At 66.1% G+C, this 13,560-nt stretch overlaps 1 protein-coding gene across 2 annotated transcripts; it reads right to left on the reverse strand.

Annotated features, from left to right (window-relative positions):
* Positions 1-588: 588 nt before the first annotated feature.
* ADAM8 (ADAM metallopeptidase domain 8) lies at positions 589-11,727 on the reverse strand. Of its 2 annotated transcripts, XM_047761089.1 has the most exons (24): positions 11,491-11,727; positions 10,397-10,500; positions 9,566-9,642; positions 9,319-9,397; positions 9,142-9,218; positions 8,740-8,923; positions 8,432-8,494; positions 8,289-8,357; positions 7,859-8,028; positions 7,630-7,711; positions 7,237-7,385; positions 6,973-7,150; positions 6,662-6,751; positions 6,387-6,576; positions 6,217-6,292; positions 5,741-5,894; positions 5,293-5,370; positions 4,728-4,812; positions 4,006-4,120; positions 3,324-3,510; positions 2,889-2,954; positions 2,719-2,769; positions 1,499-1,576; positions 589-1,162 (listed from the first exon to the last, which is right to left on the reverse strand). In XM_047761089.1, the coding sequence occupies exons 1-24, from the start codon at positions 11,534-11,536 to the stop codon at positions 1,112-1,114; spliced, it is 2,499 nt and encodes an 832-aa protein (XP_047617045.1). In that variant the 5' UTR covers positions 11,537-11,727; the 3' UTR covers positions 589-1,111. The 2 variants fall into 2 exon arrangements, with proteins under 2 accessions (XP_047617045.1, XP_047617046.1); XM_047761090.1 differs by lacking the exon at positions 1,499-1,576.
* Positions 11,728-13,560: the final 1,833 nt, after the last annotated feature.

Here is a 13,560-nt window from a genome sequence, read left to right on the forward strand (position 1 = left end):
CAGAGGCCCCTCTCGCCCCGGCTCTAGGGTCTTCCGCACTTTGCGGGGAGCCCTGGCAGCCGAGACCCTTCCCGGGGCGCGGCCCTTGCCTGGCCGTCTACCGGCACATCTCTCTCGGCCTCGAGGCTCTCGCTGGCCGGGAGCGAGGACCGCGGGGCTCCTCCTCCGAGCGGAGGGCGCCTGGACCCCCCGGCAAGCACCCCGGCTCCCGGCCCCGCCGTCGCCGCCGCAGTCCCGGGCCAGGGGCGCTTGCGGCGGCTGAGCGGGAACGCGTCCAGCCAGACGCAGAGGCCGCGGAGGGCGCGAGGCGGCAGGGGCTGCGGGCTCGGCTGCTAGGCGCCCGCGCGGCTCCCCCGCCGGGGGTCGGGCCGTTGCCGGGAGACGGCGCCGGAAGGGCCTTGGGGCCGGACCGTTGCCGGGAGACGGGGGCGCGGCCGGGAGGGCGGGGCGCCGGCTGCCGAGGGGGCGGGGCGGGGCGGGGCGGGGCGGGGGGGGGGTCGCTGGGTGCCGCCTGCCGCCCCGCTGGGCGGTTTGGTTTCGCTGGGGAAGGGCTGTGACAAAGTCTGAGCAAAGGGGAGAAGGTTGGCATTACCCGTTCACAGTAGACGTTTTATTTTACCAAGCGTTGGACCTTTAAATCTTATAAATTCACATTGTTGCACCATTTTCCACGGATCTTGCAAAAATTTAGAACTTGATCAATAACTTAATCGTGAAATACAAACATTCCATTAAATTTTTCAGCCCTGCTGAATATGCACCTGAGGTTTACAGAGACCCAGACAAGACACCCGTGGCTCTGGAGGCACCCGTGGGTGAGGGACTGGCCTGGCCCCACGACAGTGAGGGCCTTGAGATGACCCATTCCTGAGGTCCGGACAGCAGTCAAGGGCCTAACGCGAAGTCCTGGGCTGGGATCCTGGGATGCCGGAGAGGGGCCTTGATCCTGAGGAGCTGGCTCTTCTTTTAGGACTTTTCACAGTGAATCCAGCCCCCGGGGGAGGAGCTGCATCTGCTGCTGCGGGTGGTGAGGTCACACAAACCACAGGCGGACAGGTGCAAGCCGCCCCCCCCCCCCGCCCCCAGAGTGCTTTCAGCTCTGGCGGGCGCATCACCTCCTCTGGACAGGGGGTTTCAGAGCGACCTTTGGCCCAGCAGCTCCCTTAGGGAAGGAAAAAAAGAACTGATATTAAAACCTGTCGGCTACAAAGAGCACAAGTGAATCTAAGTTCCTTTTACTTTTCTTGAAGAGTTTAGGTCCTCAGTTCACCCAGCAATGACTCATCACTCAGAGCAGCGATTAACAGCTGACACTTTATCAAGAAGAGACTTCTGTGCTTACACAGGGGAGGAGGAGAGAGCTTAACAGCCAGTAGAAGCAGCCACCCCTGAGAAGTCCTCTGACAGAGTACAGACAGATGTTAAACCCTCTCAGTGCCCCCGCCAGCCGGCTGGGGGGGCAGCCAGCTCACTGTGCCGGACAGCAGCCAAGGCTCACCTGAGGGGGACCAGGTTGGGCCCCTCCAGCCCCGGGCTTGACGGGAGGCATTGGCGGAGCACAGTTTGGCTTGACAACCTGGGAAGAGGTAGACGTAGCTGACAGCTGGCCATGCCAGGGTGTCAGCTTCCCAGCACTTCATAGAAAGTTCCCTGGGTGCTCTGCTCTGCTCCAGACTGGTCTGCAGGCTTCTCTTTGCTGAGCTCCTTACAGAAATGTCCCCCAACACCCTCCCCACCCAAAGCTGCCACGGCCCCAGAATAAAACCCGTGTGTGTGTGTGTGTGTGTGTGTGTGGCAGGGCCCCGTTCCTGGGCCCATTGCTTATCTCACCTCTCCCGTCCCCTCCACGCCAACACTGCTCAGGAAAGGCTCTTAAATTGCCAGAATGCTGGGCTGTGGAAGATCCAAAGCCCAGAATCCACCAGCCAAATTGGCATTTGCTTGCATTTCCGCTTTTCCGGGGCGAGACTAGCAGGGGTGGAGAGGACGGTGTCTAGCGGGAGCCCCGCTCAGCCCGGGGCGCACGTTCCAGCGCTGCGGGCTGCGCGGCAGCGGGCCGGGCTGGGGTGCGAGCGGGGAGGATGCCATGGGCTTTCTCTCCTCCAGCACGACCCCTGCACAGCCTGGCCTGGCTGCCACCGCGGCCCGGGCCAGAAGGGTCTGCCCAGCCTCCTCTTCCCTGCTTGGCTGTCAACACGCTCCTAAGACTTTCTGAAAGACTATTTTTGTAACTTTACTAACTCTGAAATTAGTCCAAAATGTCAAGTTAAAAGGAAGGCGAAGCAGGGCCTCGCCATTAAGCAAACAGCCCAGCGAGATCGGCGGCCGGGGCTGGGGGTCGGCTTCAGGAGGAACGGGCCGGGCGCTTCTCCAAGTGCCCCTGAGACATGAGCCACAGGAGGAGTGGGCTTTGCGGGGTCCGGAACCCCGTAGACCCCACAGCAAGCAGGGGATGACTCAGCTCCAGGGGTGACAGGCTGGTGGGCGGGGCCGGGCCCCAGGAGCGGGAGCCAGAGCAGGTGAGCCCGCAGAGGGCTCAGGACCCCGGGCAGTGCCCACGGGGGTCCCAGCGATGGTGGAGGGCACGGCGTGCAGAGGGCCTCCCGGGCACATCCGAAGGTGGGGGGCTTGCCCCTCTGGAAGGATCTTCCCAAACCCAAGGGAGCGCTAAGGTGGAGCCCCTGTGAGCCCCTCCCCCTGGCGGCCCAGTCCTCTCACCTGCTTGGGCTTCAGCACCGGGAGAGGCTTGGCGGGAGGAGCAGGTCTGAGCTGGTGACAGGGAGAGGAGCCGTGAAGACCGGGGTCCCAGGTTCAGTTAACGTCCTCACTGGCCGGTGGCGGCCACCACCCTGGGGTCCCTGGCCCCCATCCGGCCCAGCCCCACTTACCTGGCCTGGGGCCTGCGGGGCGTACACAGGAACTGGGAACAGTGGGCTGGACATGGTAGCTGGAGGCTGCGGGGAGCAGACCCATGAGCCTGGGTCTCAGGGCGGCTGCCTCCAGGGAGCCCTGCCTTCGGAGGCGCCCCCACCCAAGGGAACAAAGTCCCGTGTGTGTGCATGGGGGGCCCCGTGGACGGAGGGAGGAGCTGGGCAGCAGCAAGAGTCTGGGCCTCAAAACCATCCTGAGATGGACCTGACAGGGGCCCTGAACCTCAGGTTCAATTCTGCCAGCAACTCCTGTGGGGCCTTGGACTGCTTGTCCTGAAGCCCCGTTTCACCTCGAAAGGGGTGGTGGTGGCCCCTCTAAGCCCCAGGGGACTGCATCCTAGCGTGAGATTTGGGGGTGGCCCGGGGAGCCCGTCAGGGATGGCTGGCGCTTACAGCAGGGGGTGGCCGCTTTGGTGTCAGCGGAGAAGCTGTGGGCTTGGGATGCTGGCTGGGGTCGGAAGCAGGGACCAGCTCCGGGGGGCACACACTGGGAGCCGGAGCCCTGCTGGCCCCTGGTGTGCCGTGGCCCCCAGGGAACAGGGGGTTGGAGAGCCCCACGGCCGTCTTAGGCCCCACATTCCTGGAGAGAAATAAGACAGGTCAGCACGTCCTGCCTCGGGGTTCAGCCCAGGGGCTTGGCGCTCCTGGGCCCTGGGGTCCCTTGGCCTGGCCAGAGTCCCTCTCAGCTGCAGCTGCCGCCGCACGGCACTAGTCACTGCCACACACGTAAGGAGGGGTGGCCTCGTGTGTCCTGGGCCCCACGGTTTCTGGGGGCCAGTCAGGCTGAGTGGGAGGTGCTTGGAGGCCACTGGGCGAGGGTCCTGCTGAGGCCAGCATGGGAGTTGCGCCCCTGTAGAGTGGGCGCTGGAGCCCCAGAGCCTGGGCAGGCTCAGAGTGCAGTGTCCTCAGAGGGCAGGTGGGCCAGTGCCCTCGGGAGTCAGGTGTGGGGGAGGCCGGGCCACTCTGAGCTTTCACGTCACGACAAGCTGCCACCCCTTCCTGTGTCAGCAAAGGCAGGGCCCAGAGCAGGTCCCCTCCCCCTGGCAGTGAGCTTTCGGTCCCAGACCAAGCTTACCGCCCTTGGACGGGGCTCCGGGTCCTGCGGTAGATGCCCACAGCTGCCACGGCGAGCACCAGAGCCCCCAGGAGCACCAGTGGTACCACCAAGCCTATCTGGAGGCTCCCGGATGCTGTGGGGCACAGGACGAGCGTCACTAGGGCCAGACCTGGCTTGAGGCAGTAACACAGACCCTGTCTGGGCCAGCCTGGGGCCGAGAGGGGCCTGAGGAAGACCCCCCCTCCTGGGCCATGTGGATACCCCAGAGCCCGGGGTCTGCTCGCAAACCAGGAACGCTTGAGACCTGGAACGCTACACGCACGTTCCAGGCTTCAGGTGACAGGTGGGAGGGCTGGGCGGCGAGGGGCTCTAGGCCCACAGTGACACAGGCGTGGTCAAGCCAGGCCCCAGAGGCTGTGGTGCTATGGACGGCCGCGTGTTTAGGGGCCACTGGGGAGGAGGACACGGTCGGGTGGGAGGCCTGGGGGGCACTGGGGACCAGCGGCTGGCACATGCTCTCCTGCACCCCTTCCTCTGGGACCAGCCGAGATGGGGACACAGGCTCCCAGGCACCCAGACCGGAGGGGTCAGGAGGCCTGGGGGCTGCAAGGCCACATCCTTAGTACCCCTTGTGATTTAGGGGCATATGCTTCCTGCTTCCAAGGGGTCTGAGCAAAGGCAGGACCCCCAGCTGGACCCCATCCGGCTTGTGACGGCCGGGTGGTGCAGGCCCCGCCTACCTGGGTGCGCGGTGGACAGCAGCTCTGCGCAGTGGGGCGGGGCCCAGCCAGGGTGGCAGTGGCATTGGTCCTTGTGGTTGCACACCTGGGAGACGACTAGACATCAGGGTCTCCAGACCCCCACCTGCTGCCCTGCCCGGTGCCCAGCCAGGCGCCATCCGCTACCCAGGGCCGTCACCAAGATTTTGCCCAACGTGCTGACAGCAGCAGCCCCTCCCCTGGGCAATGGAGGAGGAACCCCGCCGGCTTTCCGTGCGAAGCAGACAGCGCCCCAGGCAGGCTGGGCAGCACCGGGATGGGGCGCCCCTTCCTTGCCAAGCCCCCAGGCTCTGACGGGCCACATCACAGCACTAAAAGCCCAGAAGAGGACATCTCAGATCTGAGCAGCCTGGCCACATGCCACCAGCACGGTCACCACCCTGGGCCTCAGCGTCTACCAGGACACCCAGACCCTCGCCAGCTCCAGGCTCGGGAGGCCCCCGTGGGGTTGTGTAGTCCCCGTGACACTGGCCTCTGCCTTTCGTTTGCCTGGGCGGTCCCAAGCAGGGCCTACTCGCCAACCTACCCCATGGTTGTTGCACCGGGCGGAGCAGTTTCTGGATCTGTAAACGTGGAGGTCCCGGCAGAGTCCTTTCCAGCAAACCTAGGGAGTCGTGGGGGTCTCCTGAGGCAGCCAGAATAGACCCCTGCTTGAAGCACCCCCACTCTCCAGCCTCAGCCCAGGCTGGCCAGAAACCTGACTGGGGTTGGGGCGGGGCGCCACGGCCTCACCTGCAGCCCATCTGCTGGCACCAGGGCCACAGGGCCCAGCCCCCCCAAGTCCCCGGGGGTGGGGGTTGCAGGACCGATCGATGCTCTTCCAACCCATTAACTGAGAAGGGGCTGTACCTCCCGAGTTTCCGCCCGGAACAGACCCCATCGCATAGCTCTCCTCCAGCCGCCACTGCCCTGCTCTGGGCCCCGCGGGCTCGCCCTGGGATCCAGCAGCCCAACGCCGGGGTACGGCAGCCCACCTGCTCTGAGCCACACCGGGTGCCTTCAGGCACTGGCTCATACTCGGCGCTGTCGTCCTGGTTAAGAGCCTGGCAGGTGCCCAAGTGGGAGGTGAGGATGCAGGAGCGCCGCTCGAGGGGCTTCTGTCCCCCCTCGCAGAACAGAGTGCCACACCTGTGGGTCCCGAGGACAGAGAGATGCCGGTGGACAGGGCCTCCTACGCGGGGCCTCCTGCTCCGGGCTCGCAACCACGCTTGGGGAACCGGGAGCTGTGGGTGACGCCCTGGACCCTTGGACAGGCTGTGTGGTCAGCCCACAGGTATCCACACCCCCAGCCACCCTCGCACAAGGGCAGCATGCTTGGGCCCCGAGTCCCTGGAGAGCCCCTGGCTCAGCCCCCAGAGCCCTGCGTGCAGAGGGCTCTCTTGGCGGCCCCGCCAAGGGCGACATCCTAGGTCTTGGACCCAGGAGACTCGGGCGGCGGAAGGAAGCTCACCTGCCTCTGGGGACCCCGCCTGCGCAGCCTGCGGAGAAGCTGTAGGCGTAGCACGCGTCCACGGCCACTCGAGCACCTGCAGGCCAAGGGCAGGTCAACCCTGCAGCTCAGGACCTGCAGCCACCCCGGTGGGCCTGTGGGTCCCACGACCAGGGTCACGCCTGCCTCACCTGGCCCCCACAAGTCCTGGCACCTCTGGGCCAGTGTGGGGCAGTCCCCGTTGTAGCAGTAGCCCCCCCGGCAGGGGGTGCCATTCTCCTGGAAGGCGTCCTCTGGACACAGGGCCTGCTGGCCATCGCAGAACTCCCCAAGGTCGCACTCGTCCTTTGGGGGACGGCATGGCTTCCCGGCCAGCTGCACCTGGTCCAGCAGAGTAAAGCTCACTGTGGGAATAGGAGGTCCCCGAACCCCCACACCTGCTGCTGGGCCCGGGGCCCGTACTCACCCTGCACTCGTGGCAGCAGGCGCCGTGGGCACACTCGGCCCCCTCGGCCAGCAGGCAGGTGCTGGCGTTGCAGCAGCGGTTCTGACAGTCCTGGGGCAGGGGCACCAGGCAAGGTCTGAGTCAGTGGCACGCCAGCCCGACACTGGCCCCAGCCAGGGCAGACTCAAGCCCCCCCCGTGACCCCGGAAGCCCCTTTCGGAGTCAGGGAACAGATGTGGCTGGGAGCACGCAGGGTGCCCGTGGGGCAGGAATGGACACGGCCCCCCGACGTGGGCAGAGAGCAGAGGGCGGGGTGGCACTAGGCTCTGTACCTGGGGCGGGCCGCAGTCACACTGCTCCCCGCGCTCCACGAAGCGGTTCCCACATACGGGGCCGCCCACCAGCCGGTCAGGGTCTGGGGCGTCTGCCAGGCAGGCCGTCCGCGGCTTCTCCAAGAACGTCTCCAGGTCAGTCCGGCTGCACTGGCTGAACATTCTGGGGAACGCAGAGCTGAGGGAGGGGTGTCCCTGTCAGGAGGGTGGGGGGCAGGCTGCCTGCGTCCCAGGACCGCCCCCGCTGGGCAGGCCGAGGCTCACCCGATGCTGGCTGCCATGACACAGCCGCCGCCACCCCGTGGCACTGGGCAGAAGCAGCCCTGGACGTTCTCATCGTGGTCCATGCCCAGGTTGTGGCCCATCTCGTGCGCCATGGTGCTTGCCACGCCGATGGGGTTGTGGCTGTGGTCCTGCCGGAGGGGCTGCGCTGGACGGGGCTGCTCCCAGGGCCCGTCCACCCTCCCCGGCTGCCCCAAGTGGGCTGAGGGGCTCTGCGGAGCTTCCTGCCAGCGTCACTGCTGCCCAGGTGTCCAGGAGACATGGTGGGGACGAGCAGGCCCCTCCCCACGTCCCAGCTCCCGCTCAAAGCCCCACACCAACCCCTGGTGACCAGCTCCAGCTTCTGTCCCCAAACCCAGGCCAGGTCCCCTATACCTGGTTCACAGCCCCTGAGTCCCGGGAGCACATGGCGGACACCTTGGCCAGCCCCACGGTGGTCCCGGTGAAGTCAACCCCGCTGGAAACGAGAGAGTGCCGAGTATGGACACCCTGGGAACAGCTTCCCCTGGGCGCCCCCTGCATACCTGCGTGGCCCTGCACCCCCCCCCCCCCGCCTCCCCCCGGGGACAGCGCGCCCCTCCCCGCGGCCCTCCGCCGGGCTCACGTGATGAGCTGCGCGTTGTCATGCAGGTGCCGCGAGGCGAGGTCTCGAGCCCGCCAGGCCAGGAAGTTGTTTAGGGTGGTGTCGGGGTCAGAGCTGATGGCGATTTTGTCCCCACTGTTCCAGATCTCCAGGCCCACAAGCACCACACGGAAGTTGAGCTCCTGATAAAGCTGTGAGGACAGAGAGACCCGAGGGTCAGGCCCCAGACACTGAGGCCAGTGACGGGGCCAGAGCCCTGGGGGCGCAGGGTCCACTGTGCTGGGCTGGGTCTCAAGTCCCTGCTCCCCCCTGCCCCTGGCTGCCCCTCCCTCCCTCTCCAGGTGCCCCAGGAACTCCTCTCCAGCCAGGTTTCTGTCCGGCTGGGTGTGCGCTGCCAAGGGTCACGGTGGGCCCTGGAGGAGACCCCCCCCAGGCCGGAAGCGGCCCCCACCTTGTCCACGTGGTTCACCACCTCCAGCACCCTCCTGCGCACGGCCTCTCTGCTCCCCAGCTGCTGGAACTGAAGGACGACAGACCCTCAGGCTCAGCCTGTCCCCAGCCAGGCCCCTGCCCGGCCCCAGCCCCAGAGGGTACCTCTGTGCTGTCCGTGACCACGAACAGCTCCACGTAGCGGGTCTCTCGGGGTAGTGGCCAGTTCTGAGGAGCAGTGACAAGAAGCCGGTCAGCCACCCAGCCACGGCTCTCCTGTCCCCAGCCTGTCTTTGCACGCTGACCATCTCCCGGGGCAACTCGGTGTTCAGGGAGCCGTCCAGGGGGCTCCAGAGCAGGTCCCCACCAGGCACAGGGGCAGCAGGCAGCCCCCAGCTTCACCGAGCACAAAGGAGACTGGGGGATGCAAGGGCCCAGGCCGACAGGGGCGACGTGGGTCAGGCGTCCCTCACCCGGGGCCTGAGGGCGGCCGAGATCCGAGGGCCCAGGATGCTCTCCAGGCTGCTGTCGTTGACCCCGCAGGTTCTGGCCTTCTGCTGCAGGTGCTCAGCCTGGTACAGCGCGTGCCGTCCTTCCTCTCCGCCGCCCTCCAGGGGCTCGATCAGGTGGACAGCAGAGCCGGCCCGGAAGAAGCCCCTGAGGCAAAGGGAGCACAGGGCTCTGGGTTAGTGTCCCCCGCTTGCCCTTCTGGGGAGGAATGGGGGCGGCGCAGCAGGCCATGTGTGGGGGGACGGCATCCAGGGCCTGTGGGAGCCTCGCAGCAGGCGCCCCGAGACCCACCTCTTTCTTCTTGGAGAGCAAGGGGGTGCTGGGCCCTGATTCTGGACGTGCCCTGCTGGGGGTGCAGCACCCACCTGAGGCCCGAGCAGGTGCTAAGGCTGACGGCGGAGCGCTGGTGCCCCTCCACGTAGCCCTGGTAGAAGCAGTCGTCCTGTGGGAGGAGGCTGTGAGGACTCTGCCCACCCCCGGTGGCCCCCCCCAACCCCTGCCCCCCGCTCCCAGCCTCAGGGAGGCCCCCCAGCGGCCCACACCTGCCTCTGCAGCTGCTCTGTCACCTGGGAGCCATTGGTGGCTGTGTAGGTCTCTGTGTAGCCTGAGCCCAGGAGGTCCCTGGAAAAGAGCTGCTGTGGCCCCTGGGCCCCGCCTGCCTCCCCCAGAGGGCGCCCCCAGAAGCCATTTCTGGCTTGGAGGGGAGGCTGGGCCAGGGAGCCAGACACCCAGGACTCAGGCGTGTGTGGGAGGCATGGGACCAGCCTGGGGCCTTAGTCCCCTGCTCACCTGTTCTTCCGAAGGTGCACAGTGAAGGCGTGCCCTCTGGCCTCCAGGACATAGCTCACGCTCTCTGGGTACTGGCCCTGAGCCGGGGAAGGGGGTGTCCAGGGAGGGGGGCTCAGCGCCGGCCAGGAAGAGGGGGCGGGGCCCGGGTTGGAGGGGCGGGGCCGGCGGGGCCGCCTTGGTTTCCCATAAGCCCACCCAGGAGAATGACACCCCTGCCCCGGAAGCAAGGGGAGGGGACACAGCGCCAGACAGGCAGCCTCTGAAAGCTGGCGGCCCAGGAGGCAGGGGTGACCCTGCCCCCAAGAGGCCCTGCCCCCTCCAGCCCGGGGCTGGGCAGGGGGGTGCGTCTCGAGTCTCCAGCCTGCATCTGCCCCTCAGGAGGCCTGTGCTGTGCCAGTAGGGTGGGCTGGGGCCCAGGGCAGCCGGCGGCTCTGCCTCAGACACGGAGGTCAGGACGGTGGGAGGGGGGTGCTGCCGGTCCTCACGGGCGGGTCTCAGGAATGCCCCCCCGCAGCCCCAGGGAATCCCGCCCAGCGCCAAAGTGTAAGTCAGTCTAAGAGGAATCTGACTTAGCGCAGGAGTGAAACTGGGGAGTGGCCCCCGCCCGCAGGGCTCCTGAAAGAAGACTGGGCGGCCCCAGCGGATGCCACCCCGAGGCGGGGTGGGGGAAGGTGAGGCCTGGGGGACGAAGGGGCAAGGCAGTTTGGCAGAGACCCCCCAAGTGGGCTCTGATGCCTAAGGGGCCTGCCCAGCCCTCAGCCCTGAAGGCGGCCACTCACTGGATGGGCTCCCAGAAGGGAACCCCTGGGCGGGCCTTCTGCCGAGACTTACCGAGGGGGAGGGCAGGGCTCGGCGGGCGCGGGGTCCTGGCAGGCGCCGGGGCCACACCACCTCGTACTGCTCCAGGTGGGGCAGAGCAGCCCTGGGGGCGACCACTGCCGGAGAGGGTGTCACTCAGAGCACAGTGCCCTCCTGCCCTGGGAGGTCCCTTCCCAGTGGCTGTGGGCCCTGCCCTCCTCTTGGGGAATCGCCTGACAGCATGGGGACCGCAGTGCCGGGACTACAGGGTGAAGAGGGGGCACCACAGGGCGGGCACAGCAGACTCTGAGGTCCGGCTCCCCAGCCCCAGGGTGGATTCTGCATCCAAAAGACCACACCACCCCCAGAGCCAGGGGTGACCGGATGCCCCTCCCCCTCTCCAGAACTGAGGACTCGCGGGGCTGCCCGCCCAGCACTCAGAGCTGAGACTCTCATCTCAGCCGATCACACAAGTGCATCTGACTGGAACTGGAGCCCTGCCTGCAGGGCTCACCCCAGCCCAGATCTAGGAGCTGCCCGTATCCATCACCAGCAGCAGGGCCAGAGTCGAGGACCAAGGGTGATGATTATTTTCTCCCTTTCAAGGCGTCAGCGGTGTGTCTCCAACACCACTGTCCGGCAGCCCTCCAGGGGCCCCTGCGCAGAAAGCACCCTCTCCCCAGAGCCCCAGGAGGACCTCAGGACCCAGGGCCAGCCGCATCGTCAGTCCCCCCAAGGGAGAGGCAGGTCCATATGTGGCAAGACAACCGCTGGGGTGCCCCTACTCCTCAGCACCAGGCCACTGCTCCCCGTGTCCCTTCCCTGCCAGGCTGGGGTCCTGGTGGAGGTGGAGGCGGGGGCCGCTCCAAGGCCTTGGGATGGAGCCCAAGCAACTGGTCCCCCCTGCTCTGTCCCTGCACCAACCCCCCCCCCCAGCCCAGGAAACGCCCAGGTGGCCATTTCCCCCCCACAGTTCCCTTTTGAAGTTTCTGTCTCCAGGGCCTCACCCCTGAGTGGCCACTGGCCACCTCTGCCTCCAATGACTCCAAGAGACCAGCCCAGAGCCCCGTGCGAGGCGCAGGGGGCCAGGGGACCAGAGGAGCCAGACCCGGACACCCAGCACTCACCCTGCAGCCACAGCAAAGCCAGCAGCGGGAGCTCGAGGCCGCGCATGGCACGGGGTGGACGAGGGAGGAGGTGGCCTGAGGGTCGGGGCCTGGCAGGCTCAGGGCCCGAGGTTCCAGGGTCCAGGCCAGGGATCTGGAGGTCTGGGGTCGTTCACGGTGAGCGCGAGGAGGAAGTTCCGTGCCCAGCACAGCGGGACTGGCTCAGGGACTCACTCCCGCGCGCCCCGCCCTGGCGGCCAGCCCCCGGCCCGCCGCCAATCGGCTCCAGGGACGCTGGGAGGGGCGGGGCCTGGGCACCTGGGGGCCAGCCCCGCCCCGCCTCCCAGGTGTATTTCCTTCCTTTTTTTTTTGTCTTTTTTTTGTCTTTTTGCTATTTCTTGGGCCGCTCCCGCGGCATATGGAGGTTCCCAGGCTAGGGGTTGAATCGGAGCTGTAGCCACCGGCCTACGCCAGAGCCACAGCAACCGCGGGATCCGAGCCGCGTCTGCAACCTACACCACAGCTCACGGCAACGCCGGATCGTTAACCCACTGAGCAAGGGCAGGGACCGAACCCGCAACCTCATGGTTCCCAGTCGGATTCATTAACCACTGCGCCACGACGGGAACTCCCCAGGTGTATTTCTGGTCCCCCGCGGCTCTTGGATAGTGTTGTCCCTTATCCAGTGTCCAGCAAAACTTCATAAACATGGACCGAATTAACGCAGGGGTAGGTGGACACGCTAACCCGGGCCACTCTGGCCTGGTACCTGGGATTCAGGCCTCCTGCAGCTGGACTGGCTGGTGGTGCCCAAGCCTCGCTGCTGGATGTGCTCCCTGGGACCATGTCCAGGCTGCAGGTGAAAGGGTGTGGGGCCCACAGGGTTCCAGACCAGGCAGGCAACGGCCCACCATCTCCCCCAAAGTGAATGGCAAAAAAGCAAGACAAGGCGGGAAGGGCCACACACACTCTGGGGCATCTCGGGCGCAGGTGACAAGCCCCAAGGCCACAGTGAGGGGCGCAGGCAGCTCCTGTCCCTGAGCTCACACCCAACTGTGTGTTACGAAACCACGCAAACCCTCCTGGCAACTGAACTTCTCTTCTCTGGTGCCACATATGCCACCTGAAAGCAGAAGTGCCGAAGCAGCAAGCCCCTATTTGGGCAAAAACACCCATGGTGAGCTGCCCAGACCAGGACACTCGGCTCACCAAGGACGCCACACTGGTGGCCAGGACCCCCACCCCCCACCCCATGCCCACAGTCTGCTCCCTCCCACCGTCACCACGTGCAACCTGGAGGTGCCTCAGAAAACCCCGCTGCCCAAGCCTAGGACAGGGGCCCGGGGCTTTGGGACTTGGGGTCAGATGGGCATCTGTGCTCAGCTCCCGAGTTGCACAAGCTGGGACTGCAGCAATTCGGTCAACAGATAAGCCTGCTTACTCACAAGTCATGCCTGCACACACGGCAGCTGAGGAGAGGAAGCAGTTTGTGGCTTGCAGCCACCCCTCAGCTCCGGGCATCCCCTCCACAGGGCACCCCTGTCCTTGGGCACCCTCGTCAACCCTCATCTGCCCAGGGGCCTCCTGGAGCGGATGGTCGGAACTCAATCTTGAAAATGGCACACGTGGAATTCAGCGGAAAGAGGCAGCTTGGCTGGGAAGTGCCCACAGCAGCACCCAGGTATTCACGGCAGGTCGCCCCCGGGAGGGCTGGACAAGGCTTGGCCCCACAAGACACAGCCCTTGGCCCAGGCAGCTCATCCATCCTCAGAGGTGACTCACACGCCAGGCCACTCCAGCTACAGGACCAGGGGCTGTGCTGCCCCCTGCTGCCCAGACCAAACCCAGGCCTGCAGTTTGAGGGCTTCCTGCTGACCTCAGGGAGCCCTGCCCCAGTCACAGGGACAGGCGTGGGCACCAGGCTGCGACGGTACCCTGCGCGGCACCACGGAGACCGCGCTCACATTGTCCAGATGCTGTGTGTTTTGACTGTGTCTTACTCGAGGCCAAAAAAATTCTTTAAAGTGACTCTGCTCAACTCAGAAGTGTCTGGTCTGAGCATGTGAACCCTGAGAAACGACAGGAGATGAG

Source organism: Phacochoerus africanus, chromosome 15 (genome assembly GCF_016906955.1).
Source record: "Phacochoerus africanus isolate WHEZ1 chromosome 15, ROS_Pafr_v1, whole genome shotgun sequence".
NCBI classification, from domain to species: domain Eukaryota; kingdom Metazoa; phylum Chordata; class Mammalia; order Artiodactyla; family Suidae; genus Phacochoerus; species Phacochoerus africanus.

What these genes read in the sequence shown, in the direction of transcription:
- ADAM8 (XM_047761089.1), bottom strand. Translation starts at nt 11,536, where the DNA reads ATGCGCGGCCTCGAGCTCCCGCTGCTGGCTTTGCTGTGGCTGCAGG. An exon ending in TGGTGAACCACGTGGACAAG is followed by an intron (nt 8,029 to 8,288) that starts GTGGGGGCCGCT and finishes CTGTCCTCACAG; the next exon opens with CTTTATCAGGAGCTCAACTT. An exon ending in GGCGGGGTCCCCAGAGGCAG is followed by an intron (nt 5,895 to 6,216) that starts GTGAGCTTCCTT and finishes CGGGACCCACAG; the next exon opens with GTGTGGCACTCTGTTCTGCG.